The following is a 21,663-nucleotide window of genomic DNA, read 5'->3' on the forward strand; positions in this document are numbered from 1 at the left end:
TCATCGGTCTGCTACCTCTGTCATGTAAATGTAGTAATAACAGTGACCTCTGCGAGGGCATTGCCTGAACTAGGTTTAGAGGATTACACTGCACAAATCTACAATAACTGCACTAAAATCAATGGCATTACTCCAGATTGTCACTGGGCTAATGACATGGATTCTGGCCCTAGCATGCATCCCATGTGAGTCTTTCTAGCAAAATAAGTAGAGATAAAACCAGTTTGACTCTGCAATTAATTTACTGTTAACGTGCCTGTTTGGATTGGAAAGAACCTGAACCTGAAGTAGCACATGTGCAGCAAGACCCTGCCCAGACCTTGGCCTGGAATCTGTCCATGCTCCCTCTCATGCCAAGCTGCTGTGTGTTGCTTGGCTCGAGAGTGTGGTGTGGCACTCTCCAGGTATTTCAAAGCTTGGCCAAGGCACAGTGTGAGACTGAGCCATTTGGACTTTGGTTGGGCTGGGACCATGCGGTGACACCTGCCCATGACACTGTTGAGCTGAGATCTGGTCTGTATCTGCAAGACTGCAGAGGGCTATTTAATCCAGCAGGAGACCAGGTTCTAGAGACCAAGTCCCTCAGTCAGCCATTAACCAGAATTTAGCTAAATGCCCCAGAATTAAACATAGGGCGTTACACATGCCAGGCAGGAGTTCAGTGTAGCTCACTAAGCTTAGTTAGCTGCAGCAAGAAACCCGTGGCTGCAGCTGCCCTGTCACTAGTTGCACCACCACACTCCTCCCCCCAGTGCAGCCTGGGTCACTGGGTAGATATCCACTGCTGGTCAAGTACTAAACGTAGGCTATTTTAATTAACTGATGCCACATCTTGCTTAAACTCGTTTGCTTTGCCAGTATTAACCCTAATCAATGGCTCTCCTTTAATCAGCTGCCCCCTGGGTGGAGTGTTTGCATCTAAGTCAGCCCTGTGCTGTTTCAGAGAGACTCTTGCAACTCAGTAGGAAACATGGGTGAGAGGGACTCAACAACCTTAACTTTAGTCTTTGACTTTAAGTCATGTCCTGCTTTTTAAAATCCAAGTAACGGGCATCACAAAGGTCAGACGGTGCAGAATTCAGCAATAATTCTGGCAGTGGAACATATCCACTCCTAAACCCTAACCGTAGTTCTAATCCTAGTCCTTGCTCTGGCCATTATATAGATATTCTGATGCTGCCAGTTTGTAAGTGTGGAACAACTGAATTTGTTGATACCAACCTGTAACTGACTTCAGGAGAATTTGGTGCGAAACTAAGTGTGGAGAGATTCCTGTTACAAACCTTCTTTCTGAGCAGTGACCCTTGTCTTAATCTTGCACTAGGAACCAATTGTTGCTTGAAAATTAAGCTTTGACCCCTTGTGATGGCTGATACTAGAAGAGGTTTTTTTTCCTGGTGTAAAAGGAACATTCAAGCTCACACAGAAGCCTCACCTTCCTTCTTCCCTTTCTTAAAATGAAGCCATTTGCAGTGCCTATGTGAGTGGTGTTTGCTGTTTTTCAGAGCATGGGGCTTTCATTTAAAGGGCTTTACCTGCTGCATATTGAAGCAGAGGAATTTAGCAGCGTGAAGGAAGATGTGTATCTCATCTCCAAACCACAAACTCCTGTTTACCCTTCCTGCTTAACAGTGCCTGAACATTCTAGTCCACTGCGCCAAGGAAAAGTGTCATGAACACCATCAAGTTTAAGTTATTTGTCTTTGTCTTTTGGTTTTTTTTTAAATACACACCAGTTTCCTTTTTCAGTAGCTGACTGCAGCAAGTGAGGTTTGTGGCGAGGTGTGTCTGCTTGGAGTGGGGTGCCAGCAGAGCGTGCTGGCTCCTGCAAGCGTCGGTGCGTCACACGGGGGCTGTGTCTTTGCAGCGTCACCAGATGCTTCAGCCAGGCTTGCTGCAAATCAGCAGAGTGCAGAAGATGCTGTGCACATATATACTAGCATGGCAAACTGCTATGGGCTTTACCACGTAGATGCTGATCGTATTTGGATTGGTAGAAGTTGTGAGTAGAGCCCGATCTTCGAAGGCAGTGCTGTCTGAGCTGTTCAGGTTTTTTTTAAAACTTGCTTGCCAGTGAAAACAATATATTTGCTTTCCTTGGCAACAGTCTTGCACAGAATTCTTATTAATTCACTTACCAAAGAAAACAGGACATACTGAGTCCAAGTGGTTCATTTAAGTCCTAGTCCAGGGTCCTCTGAAGATGTTTCTCAGTGGTTTTGCATACAGCCCTTTGAATACAGAAATATACATGTGAATAGACTTCAGGCTCAAAAAAAACCCCAATTTTAAAACCTTTGTTGTAGATATGGGACTGCAATTATTCAAATAAGTTTCCACCTTTCTTAAAATTGGTAGTTTTACGTTGCCTCTCCTACTTTCAATATCTTGACTAAAATTTCTTACAACACTTCTCCACCTTCTTTTCTTCTCATTTTACTGATACAGTTAAATACCTAGATCTTTGCAAAAGATCTTGCAAGGGGAATTAATTTTCAGTTTGTCTCAACATATGTAGCTAGTGGTACAGTTCTTAAGATCACTGCTTATGCATTTTTTTACTCAATTTAAGATAGTGGGGTTTTTTTTTGTTTACTTCTGTGTTCCTTTTGGAGGCTCATACTTGGTGAAATGCTGCATCATCCTGTGGAAGTATTTTCCCTTACTTGGAATGCAAGTTTGAGATACTTATGTGCCTTTGGAAAACAAAAAGGCATTCCACAACCTTCCATGCATTCCACGAAGTCTTGAATCTCAAGACCGACTTCCTTGTCTAAGCTGACCTTTGCCCATGAAAGAGCTACAACCATATTATTATTTCATTACCATTATCTTTATTCTTCTAAATTAATTTAAAGTGAGGCAAGAGTGATGACAAAGTCATATTTCATCAAAAGGTGCAGCAGCTTGTCAGCAGTGATGGCTCAGCGGCTGAGCAGCTTTGTTTTGGGTGTGACTATGGCAACATGAGGGGAAGGAAATGACGGAGTCGTCTTAATATATTTACTCAATTATTTCACTTACAATTCTCACCAGATCCTAAGGGTGATCACTCAGTGTAATTTTCCCATCAAGAGCTTTTCGTCACTGCAGTGAGAAACATTAAAACAACACATCTGTCTCTCCATTCTGTTAAACTTTTCTTGAGAAAAGTGATTACGGCAAGAGAGAACAACTTACTTGGTAATTTTAATGCTTATGACACTGACCAGAGACCAGCATGATTTTCAGATGCTGCTGTGCTCTCTGGTGACCCTGGGCCAGGCATTAAGCTCTGGACCCATGCACTAGTGTGTGTGACTGTATTGTCTCTTGGTAAAATGAACAATTATACCTCAGACTGCACTGTGTCTTGTCAGGCCTGGCCTCCGTGGGAGAAGGTTTGTCTCTTTTTTTTCCCCTGTATTTGTAGGACACAGAGGTCAGTGGGCCCTGGGTCTCTGAGCTGATTGAGCCCATACAGGGAATGCACTGAGAGAGACCAGCTTCAAGGGCAGTCAACACCAGGACTGTCTCAAAAAAAAAGCTTGTTCAGCTCCCTGAAGGCAACATACCCCATTTGCAGTGAGTCACAAGTATTAATGTCACCCCTAAAGAATGTCAGTGAAAACTCTTGGTTTGAGAGGGATAGATGAGCTCTTCTTAACCATGAAAGATACGAGCTTTCAAATGTGAGGATGTTGTTTGTTTGCTTTTATATGAGAAATAACCTCCAGACATGCAGCTGGAGGAACTCTGGAGGTGAATCACAGTATTTGTGGGATGACAATGACAGACAGCCACTTTTGTCTTCCCAGAGTTTCTTGAGAGTGCCTGCTCTGTCCTCCTCATCCTCACAAAGTGATGTCATTGTTTTTGTCTTGTGTATTTTATCTCCTTGGATACGGAGAAGGCAAGGGCTATAGAAACTGGGTGTGTGGCTGGCTTGGCCTTTGATAAGGCCATGCGTGTGTGGGCAGTGCATAAAACAATAGGTATATAAAGTGACAACGTTGTGTTTTCAGACCAGGGAACTGTGCTGGCGTATTGCAACCTGCTGGTTTTGGTTAAAAGGCGTTACCACATGGATGTGGAATGTGTCGAGGATGCAGAGGGAGAGGATGTGGGAAGCCAGCCTTGTTGTTTTACCCCCTACAATAACAAACCCCAAGCCCTTCCTAATTTCTAATCAGATTTCAAAGCATTGCAAAAGATCTTTCCATAGCTGAAAAACCCCAAACAATAACAGAGGGAGAGGTGAAAGCAAAGGCTCTTCTAATACTTGTGATCGCAGCTGATGAAGCACAGCATAGGGTAGAGTTTGCCATGAAGCCCTCCTGAGCTGTTGCTGCATGTTTGGCATGAGCAGCCTGCCCCCTGCATGCTGCTTGGGCAGGAGTGTGGCCTGAGCTCCCAGTGCGGCTTTGCAAGGGCCAGGACAGGGCCAGGAGGTTTGGCTGCCAGTCTCTGCTCTCCGTCCCTGCCCGCAGGACTGCAGTGCTCTCATTTGCTGAGGTTTGGTCAGGAGCCCATTTTCTTAGAGCTGAGTAAACATTTATACTGAGAAATGTTTAATCGTGTTTCCTTTTGGTGTGGCTTTCGAGGTGCACAGCCCAGGATCGCCTGCACCGAACCTCCAGGCTCTGACTTGGGACACAAAGCCAATCCCGTGTTTAGGGAGCCCGGTGGGCAATGGGTTTTGCTGGCTCACTCAGCTGCTTTGGGGGTCAATGGGGCTGCGGGGGCTTTCACTTTTCCCTGCAATTGCAGAGCCTGGGTGCTTGGTCCTTTTTAATATGTAACATAAGGTCAGAGTGGAGCCCCTGACTCCAAGAGCTGGAGCTTCAGGAAATAACTACACTGGCCTGTCTCTAAATGACGACTCCACATCTGGAAAGAGTTTTCGGTGGCTTCACACAGCCCCCTACTCCCTATTAGATGCGCCTTTCCTCGGAGGGCTCTGGGGAGGTCGCTGGGGAAGGGACAGGGGTTGCACAGGAGGGCAGCCCCCAGGCTGCAGAGGCAGCGGGGCAGGAGCCAGCACCTCTGAGGTCTCAGCCTTGCCAGCTGCCTTCAAACCGTGCTGTGGGGAGAGGAAAAACCCACTTGAGGGAGAGGAGTGGCTGACTCTTCATGTCTCGGTTTAGTTTATTTAGTGAGTGCAAAAAGCCTCCAGGTTTTTCCTGTTTCTGGTGGTGCTGAGGTCAGTGCAGCTGGGATGGCCTTGGCCATGTCACTGTGGGGTGGATGGGACCTGCAAGTCCCCCTGACCTCAGGCCACCCCAATCCTGCCTGAGGGAACCTGGGGCCATGGAGGCATCAGAGTGGCTTTATGCTCCTGGTGCCTGGGATCTACCCCAGGTCAGCCAATGTACAGATAGCCCAGGATGAGCCACTTCCATCTGTCTCCCTCCCTGAGAGCTGTGAATTTCCCTGGAGTCCCATGCCCCAATTCCTGGGATAAGTAGGTCCCATGGTGGTGGCTGTGTCCATCTCTGGTGTGTGGGTGAGGAGGAAGCAGCCACCCACACCATGACCTGTTGGCTGGCCCTGGGTGTGGAGGCGAGGGCTGACACAGCTGTGGGGATTTCACAGGCTGGGCTTCAGCACTGCCGAGCATGCCCTGGCGTGAGTGGGACGGAAAGGAGGAAGGGGCCATTGTTTCCCAGATAATTCCCCATGACGCAGCCGGTGTAGTAGGAAACGCTGGTCTGCTTCCTGCCCTGGCACAGGGACGTTTTCCCCGTCCCTGCAGCCTGACCCCGTGGCTGGCAGTGGCTGGAGTGATGGGGGAAGCCCCTTGGTGCCCAGCTGTAAGGGCTGTGATGCAGCACCAGTGGTGCATGCTGGTGTCCCCGTCTACCCCAGAGAGGGTGTTGCCACCACCAACCAGCACCAGAAAACCCATTGGGAAGGACATCTGCATATTTGACGTGAAGCTGGGATCCTACAAACCTTTGTTGTCCTTGGGATTGGGAAGCAGCTTTTTTGCTGGGATGGGGGGATTTGCTCTGGTGCCTGGAGGACTTCAGAGCACGTAGGATTGTGCATCAAAGACACTTGGAGCTTAGTCGTATAGAGGAGGTATTTTTAGTTAGGGAGGAGGCCGTTGGAGGAATTACTCCTCTGGCTGTGGCTCCCTGAGTGGCCCTGCTCCTTTTGGAAATCAGCTTCTGCCCAATGGGGCAGATGCCAACTGAAGGTGTCTCTGAGAAGATCTAATGCTAGTCACACTCCTCTATACTACTGACAAAGAAAGAGTGGGTCACACTGTGCCTGGATAAGAGCATGTCCTTGTGTCTGACAGTCAGGTCTTCCTATGCAAACAGACCACTGCTGACCGCTCTTGCAGTGTGAGCCCCTGCCAGGGACGCTGTTTAGAGGTGCTTGCCCTGTTTTCCTTGCATTGGTTCCTGGGAACATCACAGCCTTAAGAGATGCTACAAACTCCAGGCGTCTCGACTGCATAAACCAGGTGCTACCCCCACACATGTACACAGTATAGCAGTGGTTTTGTGCTAACATTTTCCACTTATATGCTGGTGGACATTTCTGATTTTCTTTTCTAGTATTAAGTAAGAGAGTCTCACATAAGCACATGATTCTAGGAGCTGGGGCTTTAACAAAACTGCTGCACAGCATAGGGCCTGGGTTGGCAGCTCTGGTAACTTTCTAAGTGAACACATTTGACAGTGAGAACAAGTTATCTTTTGATCTTGGGATCGCAACATGAAAGCACTTGTTCTTTGCAAATTCCTTCCACACCTCGAGCAGAAAGAGCAGCACAGCATGATGGGAAATGCTGGAGAATTTGGATTATCCAAACGCCCTTTATAATGTTACTGCTCTTGTCAGACTTGTCTATAGACTCTCGGGTTATAGGTATGCTGTTCTTCAGAAGAGATTTTTCCAATCCAATCTTCAGACTACCCCTTCTGCACTGATATCTTGATTTAACCTGTAATAAAACCACTTATAGTTAGGGACTTTTATCCACATGAGAGCTACTACATTCAAGAAGGACAGGGAACTGCCGGAGAGAGTCCAGCGTAGGGCAACAAAGATGATGAAGGGAGTGGAGCACCTCCCTTATGAAGAAAGGCTGAGGGAGCTGGGGCTCTTTAGTTTGGAGAAGAGGAGACTGAGGGGTGACCTTATTAATGTTTATAAATATATAAAGGGTGAGTGCCACAAGGATGGAGCCAGGCTCTTCTCAGTGGCAAACAATGATAGGACAAGGGGCAATGGGATCAAGCTGGAACACAAGAGGTTCCACTTAAATTTGAGAAAAAACTTCTTCTCAGTGAGGGTAACAGAGCACTGGAACAGGCTACCCAGGGAGGTTGTGGAGTCTCCTTCCCTGGAGACATTCAAAGCCCGCCTGGACACATTCCTGTGCGACCTCACCTAGGCGTTCCTGCTCCAGCAGGGGGATTGGACTAGATGATCTTTGAGGTCCCTTCCAATCCCAAACATACTGTGTAATACTGTGATGTCTTGACACTTTTGAAAGCTTAATTTATGGTCTTGGATGTTTTTACACAGCAGAAAACCTACCTGATGGCCAGAAGTAGGAGAAGTAGGCTGAAATCTCCTATGTAAATTCTGTGCCTGAGTGCATGTTGCACATCTTCTCAGAGTTAAGGCACTAATGTGATTTCAGTCTCTTCCATCTGACTGTTTTCTCAACACTTGTACGAGCTTTAAACATCCTTGAGGCCTCCATCACTGTCAAACTGATTTGGCCTTGGCTGACAGATTCAAGAGTCGTTGGTGGGGGTTCGGAATGTGCCCACATGCACGTGAACTGTGTAACTGGGATGCCTTACTTCCTTAGGAAACCAGAATTTTTAAAAAATACCCTTTCTCTAATTCTTGGTTAATACTTAAATGTTTCTGCCATACAAGCTGTGACATGATTTAAACTTTGAGCCTGTTTGACCTAAGGGTATAACCCCTTTATCCTAAAACTTCTGCCTCTCTCCTTCATAAAACCAGCTATTGATGTGCATGTCTGAAACCCCCTCCTACTTGTGGCCTCTGAGTGGTGGACTAGTCTGTGTATTTAATGCTGATGTAAGATCACTGATATTTTTCCCCATGGTGTGATATATAGACTGATTTTTTTTTTTTTTTCTACGATCCGCAGTTTCTACCATGGGAAAGACTATTTGTATGAGCGCTATTATGTGCTTTGAATGAGATTGCAACAAAGGGAGATTAACTAATTACTCCAGGGTCTCTCTTCCTTTGGTGTGTGGGAAAGCTTCATGGCTGACGTCCATATGCATCGGCCAGAAAGCTGTGGGAGAGCAGCCTAGCCACACCACACCTGAACATCTTGAGCTACCCCACTGATTTCAAATGACTTGTAACTCATGAATGTGTTTGGGTCGGTGCTGCTCTTCTCTGAGGGATCCTATATTGTGCTTGATGCCATAAATAGCATTTGAGTGCCATGGAGCAAGATGACTCCCATCTGTCAGTCTGGGAATGCTAGCCAGCTGCCTGAGGAAATTTGTGGACATAAAACTGATTCAAAGAAAAATCTGTAGGGGAATTTAGTCATTCTTGTTTCTAATGTTTGTCCTGTAACTATAGCTCTATCAAACATATTCTGTGAGATGTTCAAAGGGTGGTGAAGGCTCACTTCGTTGCTGTGGAAGTCAGTGCCTGTATTGACTGGGAGGGGGAAGTGGTTGTGTTAATTAGAGCTGGGAACTGTAGGTCCAACATGCCAGGGAGGGCCCTGTTTCATCCATTGGGCATAAGCCCTGTAATAAAGCCATTTCACATCTTTACAGCTGGCTGAAACATTTCAAAACACACATTTTGATGCCATCTTTTTGCCCTGCATATTTCAGCCACCTCTGTGAATGTTAGTCTTTTCTTCTGCCTGTTCTAGTGAGGCCCCATTGCGCTCACTCCTTGCGTTGGTGAAGCATCTTCTTTGGGGAGAAGTAAGCCCTGAAAGTTTTTATCTCTGCCCCAAGACTGCTAATTCCCAGCCTGCTAAACTAGTGATGGGGCTTAGAAATGTCCCCATTTTTGTCAGTATTGCCTGTGACTCAGAGGAGTCTTACCTCCTCTCTTATTTAATTTGGATTTGGCCCCTTTCTTGTTAAATCGTAACCGGTGTTTCTAAGTATTCACTAATACCTCTGGAAGTCCTTAGTTTGCAGTAAACCCAGAATGTCTCAGTGATATCTCATACTTCCAGCACTGAAGGGGTCTCTGGCATTTAGCTGTCACTGTCTGTAGACAGCCTTTTGTATTAACAAGAGTCATCTTCCCACCTTTACTGTGGGAAATTTTTGTCCAGAAAGTCTGAAGTTGTTCATGAGACAGCTGTGAACCTCACTCTTAGCTGAAGGAGCAGACATGCTCCAGAGCATTTGTAGTAATGACAGCATAGTAATGACAAATCTTTTTGGGCTGCCCTTACCTAAGCAAAGCCAAACTTTCTGATGCCATTGAGGAGTGCTCCTCTTTCTGCCCCTCATCTTCACTCTTCCATAGAAATCAGCCCTACTTTCAGGAATTGCAATGAACACTTAGAATCTGTAGTCCTGCATGAGAAAGTAGGTCCTGTGGCTTACCTGAGGCTTGCAGGAGCTGCCAGCCACGTGGCAGCTTGAGCTAATAGCTGTGGCAATTTTTCTGAGCTCTTACATTCCCGGCACATCAGCTCTGAAATGCCTTGAAGATCAACCTGAAGCCATTCAGGATGGGGTCCCTCGTGATGTGTGGAGGGTTCTCGCCTGCTTTGGTGGTCGTGGTTGCATGTTTCTCAGCTGACCCCACATGCAAACCACTGCAGCAGCTGCTCGCTCTGGGCTGCCCGGCAACATCCCACCTTGCACGCCTGAGCACCTCTGATTTTTGCCTTTGCTCCTTTGCATGCAGGAAATAAGGCACATAGGAAGCGCACACAACCGGAGCGCGGTGCCCTTCACTGCCGCCACGGCTTCTGCCCCTAGAGTGATCACTGCTCAGTACAACAACCCAGCAGGCCTCTACTCCTCAGAGAACATCCAAACCTTCAACAGTGCCGTGGAGTCGAAGACATCACCTGGGGCCCCAGAGCCTGCCAAGCCGTAAGTATCTTCCTTGCCTCTCTCTCCCTGCCTGGCCCCCGGGGGAAGGCTCCAGGAGAGGTGAGCTTGCTGCAAGGGTACCCATTTGTTAACGCAGAGAAGTTCTCTTTCAGGACAAGGGAAGGAGCAGAGGCACAAGGGTTGCTGTGGCTCGCAGGGGCAGGGCTCGGAGGAGCGGGGAATGTTCTGTGAGGTGCAGAAATGAAATTAATGCCGCTGTGTTTCTTTGTTTAGCAGAGACCGACGCAGTTTCCACGTGCATTCAGCATGACATACCAGCCCGCTGGTCTGAACAGGTGCCTGATAGCTTGTTATGAGCACTTTGTAAAATTAGCGTTTTGTGCTGGCTTTGCAGGCAGTGCCGGGCAGGAAGGGTACCAGGTACTGCAGGAAGGACACACATCCCGGTTCCCAGCTGGCCTGGGATTCATAGACACAGGCTCTGCTAAGTTTGGATCTTTCTGGTTTTTATATTTGAACCTTGTTTTACATGGGAGTTTTGAAGAGTAGCTGAAACAGTCATACCTATGTGAGTGTTTTTATTTTTTATATATGGGACTGGAAAGGGTCCCAATCTTAAAAGGCCCTGTTGATTTTTGTGGTTGCATCTGAGCTTCACCAAAGACATTACTTTATCCCAGAAGTCCAAGGTTCCTCTTTTTTCACTGGAAGTAATAAACCAGGAGCTTTCTGAAATCTTTCTGGCTATGTTGGTCAAGTTGCTTAAGTGCCCTCTGTATAGCAGTCCCAAACTGCCTGGAAGACTTTGGCCACTTTTACAACAAAAGCTGCAAGACCAGTGCTTTAGGCGATACTTGACTAAATTCCCAGCTTTTCAAGGGAGAGACAAATTAACTTCAGCCTCTGCTTTTTCAGACCTGAGATTTTGTTTTAACACAAGCTTGAAAACTTTCCCTGACTGAAACCAGCTTCTTGCACTGGCAGTCCCATCTGCAGCATGGGCCCTTCTAGGCAGAGTTATGGTGCTGCAGCTGGCAGATGGAACAGACAGTATTCTGCAACTGCGTGTATCGCTTGGAGTATTTGGTTTAGCCCTTCATTAATTTCTTCCTTCTTTCCTTTCTTCCTCCTCTGCATTTTTGCCTCAATTCCACAATGTAAAACTCAAATGAACTCACAAACAAACACAATTCAAACTGCCTGTGGGAACATGTGGGCCCGTAGCTGCCCATCGCCGACGGGTGCCATGCAGGCTCCCTTCGCCTCGGTCTATAACCCTCTGCAGGCGCAGACCTCGGAGCCACCACCGCGCAGGCACAGCACCTCCTCTGTCCCCAGCCCTGTCCGAGTGGGGCCCCAGCAGCTGAAGCACGCGGCCCAGGTCTGCCCCAAAAGCCCCGTGGAAGTGGAGGTGCCGGGACTCAAAGTGCTGCACGTGCAGTTCAATTCTCCCCTGCAGCTCTATTCACAGAGCAACATCATGGATTCCCTGCAGGGGCAGATCTCTTCTGTTAGCCCCGATTTCCCCAGGTAACCTGCCTGCTGCCTCCGCGGCTGGCTCGGTGCATCTGTTCATCTTCATCCTGGTGTCCACGAGTGCCTCATCCCTGTCTGTGACTCACAGCCTTGGCCAGTCACGAGGAAATGGCGTTTACATTTCACCTTTCCAACATTAGTGCATGACTCTTCACAGGAGCTTTCTCTGCGTTGTGTTTGTGTCCAATACCACAGGAAGCATCAAAACATCATTTCAGCCTGTCAGCTTGTTCGTTGCCCCCTCTGCACCCACCCAGCAGAGCTTTGACAACAGCTGGTGGTACCTCTGGAGAAGCCACCTGCAGCAAGTGGATTTGCTGGGAAGGGGAGGGTGTTTTATCCTGAAAGCTGATGTTTCTGCTGTGCTGAAATGAGTGTTTTTGTTTGTTGCTGGAAGGTAATGCCACACATGTCGTTGTGCTTTTGTTTTGCTGGCTGCAGGCTGGATCATGGGGGTGCACTGGATGTGTTTCATTTGGGGGTGAAGGAGATCCCCATGTGTCACCATCATTGGCTGATAAAACCTGTGAGTTTGGAGCAGCCTGGGCAGGTGCCAGGCACACAAAGGACCTGGACTGTGTTCCCATCTGTCTTGGGGGCTGCCTCTCTGGCCATAGGAGTGGAGGATGCTTGACATGCTCTGAGGACTGCAGGACCTGTGGAGAGCTTCAGCATCCCAAGGCCTGGGTGCTCTTTGGTATTTGCTCTTTTTGGCAGTTGGGAGTCAGCTACCCTGTGCCTTTAGATGACAGCCCACAGGGTTTTACAGAGAGGACTTCAGTATTGAGATGGGTGAAGCAGAAAGGACATTTAGCCATCTCGCAGGATGGCTTCAATCAAGGCTGAATTGTTTCAGAAGATGCGAACTTTCAGCAGAGTTACTCCGCTATGTGACCAAGCAGCTTGCAGCTGTGTGATGTGGTCCAGAGAGGTGGCCAGTCCTATGGCCTTCATGGGACAGAGCAAAAGGTCACAGACAGATCTTGTGGCTCCTCCACTGCTCATAGTCCCCTCCTGGGCTGAGCACCCTGTTCTTCAAAGCAGAAAAGTTGGCATCCTCACCCATGGAGCCATACAGCCAAGCTTTGCCGTATGCCAGCAGCCAAGAGATAAAGGGAGGCTGGGGATTTACTCCTGCCTTGTTACTCAGTCCAGTTTTTGGCTGTAAGTCACTGCTCTGGCTTGCAGTTGATACTGTGCATGCCAGGAGTGGTCACACTGCTGGCTGGGCTGCTTGGACAGCTGAGAGCACTGGCGAAGGAACACAGGTGCTGGCAGTTCTTTCATTGCAAAAGCAAGTGCTCCAGGTACTGGGCCTTCCCATGGCCCAGCTTTGAGATCCTTGTAAACTTTACAAAATGTGCTAGCATAAAATAGTAAAATGACAGTAAAGAATAAACTGTGTTTTTCTGAAGACACGGTGCAAATCTGTGTCTTTATGGTTTTTATTACTGCCACTTTTCAAAGCGCAGTGGTCTTGCATTATTCAATCAGTGTTGCAAGTTGCCCATGGTCCAAGCAGTGAAATCCTCTAATGGTTGTATGAGTCTGAGATCCCCTAAAGGTCATTGGAGTTGTCCTCTACAAAGTGCATCAGGGAACTCATGTGTATGGAAAAGGACACCAGTTGCTGGTGGTGGCTGCAGATGACATACCTGTGTCACAGGAGGTGCCATAATTGGCTGACAGGGAGACTCATTATCTTGCAGGCACAAATCCTGTGCCTTTGCCCATTCAAAATATATGTGTGCTTTTTGGTGTTGATTTTGTTGTTATGGTGTGGTTATGTTTATTGTTGTTTTTTGTTTTGGTTTTCTTCAAGCAGCATAGCCTTCTGTTCTGACAAGTTGAGGTCTTTCACTCAGCTGGTACAAATTCTAGGATTTGGGTGTTTTTGTAGTCTTTCTGAAATCTTGTATATTGAAGTATATCTATAGAGTGCATACCTGGCAGAGCTGATCTGTATGTTTTGCTCACTGTCACAATGCATGGTTGAAATGTGATGCCTTTGTTTAATGCTCTTTATGATGATTTAGTCTTTGCTTTTTGAATGCATGTTAGTGAAACATTCTTAGTATGCAAACTGCAATGACAGGCTGCTTGCCTTATGTTTTTATGGGTGGATAGAGTGGTGGGAGCACATCTGTTTACATAAGATTAATGTAATGTGGAGCATGGAATCATTTGGGATAACCTACAACATTTTCTGTGTAACAGCAGGAACATCATGGTTTTATTTTGGGTGAGAGGCTTCAGTAAATGAGATTCAGGCTTCAGGGGCTCAGCTGCTTGCAAGTCTAATGTGCTTCCTGCTCCAGTGAAAATTACTAAAGATGGAAACATTTTATGGAATTGTTTTTATGGAAATACCATTTCAGAACTTGTGCGATGATTTTTACGTCTGATGCTTGAAGAGTTTATTATGTAGACCTAAGTCCCAGATGACTCAATTGCACGTTGGTGTGGAAAGTATGCAGTTGTGTCTTCAAGAAAAAGATTTCCCTCTGCAATCTAGTCTGAACTGCAGGATGTTTATGTACATTTCAGGCAATCAATGGGTGCAGGAACAGTGAAACCTAATAGACCATTTACATTTATAAGGCTGCATGATGTAATTGAGATGTCAGAGGAGACTTGTCAGTTGTCTTGTTTTTCCAGAGACGTTTTAGTCCAGCCACAGAATACGAGGCAGGCAGGAATCTCCCGTGTCATTTAGTCCATCCCTTAGCCCAGCACTCGGTCAATTTAAACTATTGATTTAAATCGCTTCCAGCAGATGCTTGTCCAGACTCTTTTTAAATCCTTCAGTATGGAGGTTGCTCACCTGTCCACGGCAATCCCCTGTGACAATTCAGTGTCTGTCTGTTGGAAAGCTTTTCCCAAGGGATATTCTGAACATCCTCATGCAGTTTTAAGTCTGTGAAGAACATCCTAGGTAATTTTTCCAGTGTCTTTCATTTTTTTCCCCCGAAGACCCTTTTGGTGGCACAATGACCATCCTTTCAGCCACCCTGTTGTGTGAGAGCTGCCCCTGAGACACCTCAGGCTCTGGGCTGAGGGTGCAAGTCGCTCATGACGTGAAGGGCGGCAGCAGCACCTCAGGAGGCAGCTGAAATGAGAGCTTAGTCTGAGACAGCAGAAATCTCTTTCTGCCCTTGGCCTGCTCATTGGCATTCGTAAAAGGCTGTAAATGGGCTGTGGCTCAGGGTCTCCACTTGCAAAATGGAAATAATGTAATCATAGAATAGTTTGGGTTTCCAACCTTCAAAGGTTGGAAATAATAACATATACTTGAAAACCAGATGTAATTATTGCCAATCAGAAGATCTTTCAGCTTGATCCTGTAGTTGTTGTGTGAAGGTGGCCTTCTTTAGGACCAATTTGTAGTATACTTGCAAAGATTTTATTTTTTTAATGGAATAAATTGTAGTTAATTTGAGATTAATAGCAGTGTAAGGTAGCAGTCTAAGGTAGTTTATGCATGCAAGGAAGACACATAGATGGCACAGCTACAATGTGGAATTCCTATCCCAGCACATTAGTTCTTTACTTTCCTACTAACAGAGCAGTGATTTCCTGGACAGAAAGTTTTAGTTTCTGGAGTATAAGGTAATGGCAGAGCAGGGAGAACACTTCGGGACTGGCCAGGGGTGGTCGGTGAGAACCCATTGACAGTGGTGTACATGGATATTTCAGTGTGCCGATCCCACCTGAGCTGCATCTGTCCTGTGCCAGCACATCCAGCACCTCCCTGGTTTATGGCGTCCTGTTGTGCATTTGTTTTGCACATTCATTCTTCAGTCATATGATGCATTGGGATAATTTTGCTAGAGGACTGGCTTTAGTTTTCAGCCATTTAACATGCGTATTCTCTGTTCCTTCCTCAGTTTAGATCAGCATAACCAGCCCCCAGGCAGCATCGTCATAGACAGAGAATCTGAGGTTTACAAGATGCTCCAGGAGAATCAAGAGTCAAATGAGCCACCCAGACAATCTGCTTCCTTCCTTGTGTTGCAAGAGATTTTGGAGTCAGAAGAGAAAGGTGAGCATTTCCTGCACACCTAATCTGAGTGTCCTCTTCCCTTTTGCCATTCCTTGATCTGTGTACAGTATTTAACATCTAAAACTTCATTTTCCTTTCTAGCTGTTGATTGTTCAGAGTAGCGTGTGTAGATGGTCTCCACAGAAACAGGCTCATTCACTAATTCCTTGACTAGTTTCAGTGTTTATGGGCCCATATTGCTGCTTATTCATTGAGTGAGTGCTCAAGAAATAAGCCCTTGCAATATTTAGGTGTCAAGAAATAATTTTGAAAGTTGCAAAAACTCTTATACTTCTGAAAGTTTTGCCCCTTTAAAATAATATTCCCTGATTAAAGACCATCTTACGTTCAAGACTTTGAAGGGTACCACAAGATAGAGCTCTTCAGTGAGTCTTAAAGCTTCTGGTCTCTATCCCTATACACAAGAAAAGGGATCCACTTTTAATGTAAAAATATGGAAACTGGATTACAATGAGAAGTTCATATCTTTTAAGCTCTGAAACTTTGCTCTGCTTGGCATTCTTGATCTGACATCTGGACTTGGGCAGTTCAGGGCGATAGACTTTGAGATAAAAAAGCCAGTTAACTTAGGCAGGGGCCAAATCGTACTCTCCTCTCCCCTTAAATAAAATAAAATAAACAAATAAATAGGAAAGGAATTCCAAGAATGACTTTTTTTTCCTTAGGCCAGTTGAGACTTTTTCTCTTGTGTTATTAACTTGGCAGTGGAACATTTAATTTAATCCAACAAAAGCCTGGTGCTGAGATATGCAGCAAAATGAAGGAAATAAGGAAGCAGTGGGAAAAAAGAAACTAGGATCTTGGAGTCTTTCATATGCTGTTAAAATACCTACCTGAAAGCACCTTTTAAATATTGAGTGTTTGCAACTTGCCCCTCAGGATTCAGCTCCTGCATGGAAGGGACTGGAGTAGCCGGGACTTCTCACACAGCCGAGGTCCTCCCCTGTGCTTAGTAGTGCTGAAGAAGATAAGAAGCAAAAACTTCTCTATTTTATCTTTCTTTGAAGATTTGCAGCATTTTTGGGATTCTCTGGCACCAGGTTTGCCTGCCTGATCTCATGCCTGGATAGGCGTTGGCGTTGCTCCACCGTGAGCTGATAATCACCCATGCGGAGCAGGGCCGGGAGGTTACGCAGCCCCAGAGGAATGTCTGTCCCCGAGGAGACAGTGCCCCTGCCTGCCAGGCTCAAACGCCGCTGCCGCTGAGTCAGATCATGTCTGTGGCGATAAATAGCACATTTGTTGGCTGCTTCTCCCAGCCTGTCTTCAGGCGATGGCTGTGACCAGGGGCAGGAAGCTGCCTCCCAGCTGGGACCCGTCCCTCGGGGCATCGCGCACTGTACGGGCTGCCGTGGCACCAGCTGAGAGCCTGGCCCCGCACACGGGGTCTGTGTGTGGGCGCTGGTGTGTCGATGCATCATGGCTCATCTGTGCTTAGCCTTGACCCTGCGCTCTTAGATGGAGGATGTTTCGCAGGGCGGAACGGGTTATGTTTCCTGTGGGTGTTTGATTAAGCCGATTCCTTTAGAGAGATTTAAAAACATGCTGTCGATGTTGTTGATGTGAGCACAGTGCTGTTTGAGGCAGAGGGAGTGAGCAGAGGTGATAGGGAAGAGCGTGAAAATGTGGTTGCTGCTGCTTCCTTCCCAGCAAGGGTCACTTGCAGTAACTCTGTCAGAGGCCAGGCGCTTCCTGCTGTGTTTGGAGGGTGCATGGGCTGTTGTCCCCATCAGGGAACCGGCACCTCTGAACCAGCATCTCTGCACAGAGCTGGCAAACAGCTTGGTCCTGCGTGTGTGATCAGGACATGGAGGGCAGTCTCTGGTGCTGCTAAGGCTGGGGCTGAGGCTTCACTTTGCTTTGTGCATCTGTGCACGTGAGACACATCAACTGAAGTCTAATGGGCTTTTAAGATGGAAAGACAGTCTCATCTGACTGCCCACAATCTCAGGCCCTCAAATTTTCAGGGCCAGGTTCAGTTGTGTCTCTGCTCTCCCTCCTCCCACACACCCCTAAATCCCTGCCCGCTTTCTGTGCATGAATCCCTGGCTCAGAACTGGGGTTAAAGAACATCACCCCTCCCTAGCAGAGCATCTGCTTGGGAGTAAGAGCCTAGAGCCACGCATCTCACATGCTCTGAAGCACTCTCCTTCCACCCCCAGGAGACCCTACCAAACCATCTGGATTTAGGAGCGTCAAAGCCCCCACCACAAAGGTGGCCTCGTCGATTGGGAATGCCCAGAAGCTGCCCATGTGTGAGAAGTGCGGATCTGGCATTGTGTAAGTAAACCTGTCCCTGGGGGTGCAGACCGAGCATCCCATGCCTGTGCAAGGGGCTGAGGTGCTGCAGCTGAAACACTTCATGTACCCACAGCCAGTGCATCCAGGAGCCAGCTCAAGGCATGTTTATTCTCACCAGCTTTGATAGTGCTAACTTTGCAGTTCCTCACAGTAAGGCAGGAGCTGGGTTTCCCTCTGCAGATCCATATTAATGGAAACCAAACCAAGTCCTTATGAGACAAACCTCGAGACAATTGTTGCTGCAGTGTTTTGCTTTCTACCTAAAATCTGTTTACAGCACCCAGAAGCAAAATGACCTTTCCATTTAGGGCCTGCGTATTTAACGCTTTTTCATGTCTTGGTGCTCCCAGCCATAGAGTGGGGACTTGCCCCGGTGGTCAGAGACAATGTGGACCAGGAGAGCTGCGTTCTGCTCCCTGCTCTCCTGTAGGACCACACACCTCCGCTGTGTTTATGCGGACATAATTTTTGTTGTGTTTATGTGGGACTTGGAGCAGGGCAGGGGCCTGGGTTCGCTCCAGAGCTGCTGTACCCTAAGTGTGACAACACAAGGGACCCAACCGGTGTCTTTGATTCGACATTCACTTTCTCAACCACAAATTCTGCTACCCTCATTTTCTCTTTAGTTTTCATTTCCCTATAAACCCTTTAGCTTAACAGTTGGCTCCAGGAGTTGCGTGCTGGGAACCCACGTTCATCATTGAATAATTCAGGTTTCACTCATGCTGCCCACCAAAAGCCATCAGATTGTTGCTGAGACCCACTACACTGTGAGTGCATGGTCCTGGCATGTCTGGAGTGCCAAGCACTGCCAGAATCATTACAGAGGCAATCCATACCCTGTAAAATATGAATCAAAGACAAACCCTACAATTATTCTACCAGCTGAGTAGATCTGGAGAGAAAGCATAAGGCCATGAATAGCATTAAAAACGAATGAATTATGGAAAATATAGATGGCTGCTGGAACAAAATGATATTCCTGGCAAATTGTTGTGTTGCTGCTGGTGTTAGTTAACAAGTTGCTATGTAGTTTTCCTCATCATCTGCCGGGCTAGGCTGTGAAGTTTTCCAGTAAGAGCCGGCCCATGTTTGGCTGCATTCATTCACTGCAGCTCCAGAGCAGAAGTGTCTGAGATCAGAACCAGGCTCTGGTCTCGTTGTGCTTCTCCCACATGTACCCGGTGTGTCAGGCCCCTCCGCTGGTGGCGGGCAGTCATTTCTGGATTTGTTCTACAATCCAGTTGATTTGGACTGGGATTTTGCTCCCCCAGATGGTCAGACTGATTCCTGCCACTTGATCCTGGGCATCTGAAGGCTGTTGCACTGTCTCCAGCCATCACCTAAAGATGCCATCACAGTGATTCTTGCCACCGCAGCTGATAGGACTGTCCCTGTGAAATTTAGGAAGGCAAATGCTAGGGAACACTTTCCAGAGGAGGGCTCCCATGCCAGCAAACATTTGGCTCTAAAGTGCCGTTAACATCTTCCTGCCCAGAGGTATAACCTGTACTTGTTGAGAGCAGGAGAAAACTGTCCACCTTCAGCACTGGTGTGTGTCTGGGCTGGGTGGGAGGTGGCTGGGGAGGAGGGAGGCAGTGCGGGGTGCCTGGTGCTGATGGGTGCTGGTTCCTCCCACAGAGGGGTGTTTGTGAAGATCCGGGACAAGCAGCGTCACCCCGAGTGCTATGTGTGCAGCGACTGCGGCACCAACCTCAAGCAGAAAGGACACTTCTTCGTGGAAGACCAAATCTACTGTGAGAAGCACGCGCGGGAGCGGGTGATTCCCCCGGAGGGCTATGAGGTGGTCACCGTCTTCCCAAAGTAACCTGCGCTGCTCACAAAGCCGGTGTGGATGGTTTCTCCTCAGCTGCTCTTCCTTGGAAAGCATCATCCTTCCCCCTCTGCTGAATCTTGTTTGCAAAAAGGAATGTTAGGCATGGCTTTGAATTTCCTTGCCATTATTAATATCTGCAATCTGTTCACATGAGGTGTCACTAATTGTTCAACATCATTGTTTTCATCTCCTCTTTCACTGTTTGGGGTTTTCTTAATACACAAAATTTTTTTTTTCTTTCCTTCTTCATACTGTTAATCACACAGGAAAATCAGAAGCCAAAGTCCAATTACAGCTCTTCTGTGTCTCACTTATTTGCCTTCAGTTTGCATTCAATAAACAGGGTGAATCCACAAGGCAGATGTCTCTGCTTTCTCCTGGTATCCTCTGCACTGGATTGGGGTTCCTGGGGCAGCAGAAGAGGTGCTCAGTGCATGGCTGTGCTCACCCTGGAGAGCAGCAGGAGGGAAATATTAGGTTGGTGCAAAAGGAATTGCGGTTTTTGCATTGTTGAAATTTGCTGTTTGATATTGGAATACATTCTTAAATAAATGTGGTTATGTTATATATCATTTTAGTGCATTTTTCTCGCTCGCTTTTTTTTTGCTACTGACTTATTACTTGCTCTTTATATTTATTTTAGAGTATGGAAATTATGTTAGACAAAAAGCAAATTTGAGCAATTTTCTTATTCGAGTTCAAAATGGGTCATAAAGCAGCAGAGACATCTTGCAACATCAGCAATACATTTGGCCCAGGAACTGCTAATGAACATACAGAGCAGTGGTGGTTCAAGAAGTTTCACAAAGGAGACGAGAGCCTTGAAGTTGAGGAGCGCAGTGGCGGCCATCGGAAGTTGACGACGACCAGTTGAGAGCGATCATCGAAGCTCATCCTCTTGCAACTAAATGAGAAGTTGCCGAAGAGCTCAGCGTTGACTGTTCTATGGTCATTCAGCATTTGAAGCAAATTGGAAAAGTGAAAAAGCTCGATCAGTGGGTGCCTCATGAGCTGACCGAAAATCAAAAAAAAAATCATTGTTTTTGGAGCGTCGTCTTTTCTTACTCCATGCAACAACAACAAACCATTTATTGATCAGATTGTGATGTGTGATGAAAAGTGGATTTTATACGATGACCAGCTCGGTGGTTGGACTGAGAAGAACCTCCAAAGCACTTCCCAAAGCCAAACTTACACCAAAAAAAAAGGCCATGGTCAGTGTTTGGTGCTCTGCTGCCAGCCTGATCCTCTACAGCTTTCTGAATCCCAGCAAAACTGTTCCAGTTGAGGAGTCTGCTCAGCAAATTGATGAGATGCACCAAAAACTGCAACACCCGTACCTGTCATTGGTCAACAGAAAGGGCCCAATTCTTCTCCACAACAATGCCCAACCACACATCACACAACCAGTGAGTCAAAAGTTGAACAAATTGAGCCATAAGTTTTGCCTCATCCACCATGTTCCCCGACCTCTCGCCAACCAACTACCACTTCAAGCATCTTGACAGCTTTTTGTAGGGAAAAATGCTTCCACAATCAGCAGGATGCCGAAGATGCTTTCCAAGAGCGCATTGAATCCCAAAGCACAGATTTTTATGCTACAGGAATAAACAATTTAATTCTCCTTGGCAAAAACATGTTGATTGTAGTGGTTCCTGTTTTAACTCATACAGATGTGTTTAAGCCTATTTATAATTATTTAAAATTTACATTCTGAAGCCACAATTACTTTTGCACCAACCTAATACAAAGTAAGTTGAGTCAAACTGGTTTTGCGTGCTGTCTAGTGGCACCCTGGGGTTGGTGGGTGCAGCTGTAACAGCTACAGACAGGGTCACGTGTCTGTCCTGGACAGTCTTGGCCGTCTTCTGCGCTGCTTAACGGCTGTG

General features: G+C 46.9%; 1 protein-coding gene across 2 annotated transcripts in view; it reads left to right on the forward strand.

Moving 5' to 3' along the window:
- Nucleotides 1-20,130, forward strand: part of PDLIM1 (PDZ and LIM domain 1) — a 41,735-nt gene extending 21,605 nt beyond the window's left edge. The window contains exons 4-7 of one of the 2 annotated variants that reach the window (XM_065843738.2): nucleotides 9,886-10,076; nucleotides 15,461-15,615; nucleotides 17,799-17,916; nucleotides 19,579-20,130. In XM_065843738.2, coding sequence (XP_065699810.1) covers nucleotides 9,886-10,076; nucleotides 15,461-15,615; nucleotides 17,799-17,916; nucleotides 19,579-19,765 — 651 coding nt within the window. In that variant the 3' untranslated portion in view covers nucleotides 19,766-20,130. Of the gene's footprint in view, nucleotides 1-9,885; nucleotides 10,077-10,108; nucleotides 11,568-15,460; nucleotides 15,616-17,798; nucleotides 17,917-19,578 lie in introns of those variants that run through there. The other variant, XM_065843737.2, reaches the window with a different exon arrangement.
- Nucleotides 20,131-21,663: the final 1,533 nt, after the last annotated feature.

The sequence above is a fragment of the Patagioenas fasciata genome, chromosome 8 (genome assembly GCF_037038585.1).
Source record: "Patagioenas fasciata isolate bPatFas1 chromosome 8, bPatFas1.hap1, whole genome shotgun sequence".
NCBI lineage: Eukaryota > Metazoa > Chordata > Aves > Columbiformes > Columbidae > Patagioenas > Patagioenas fasciata.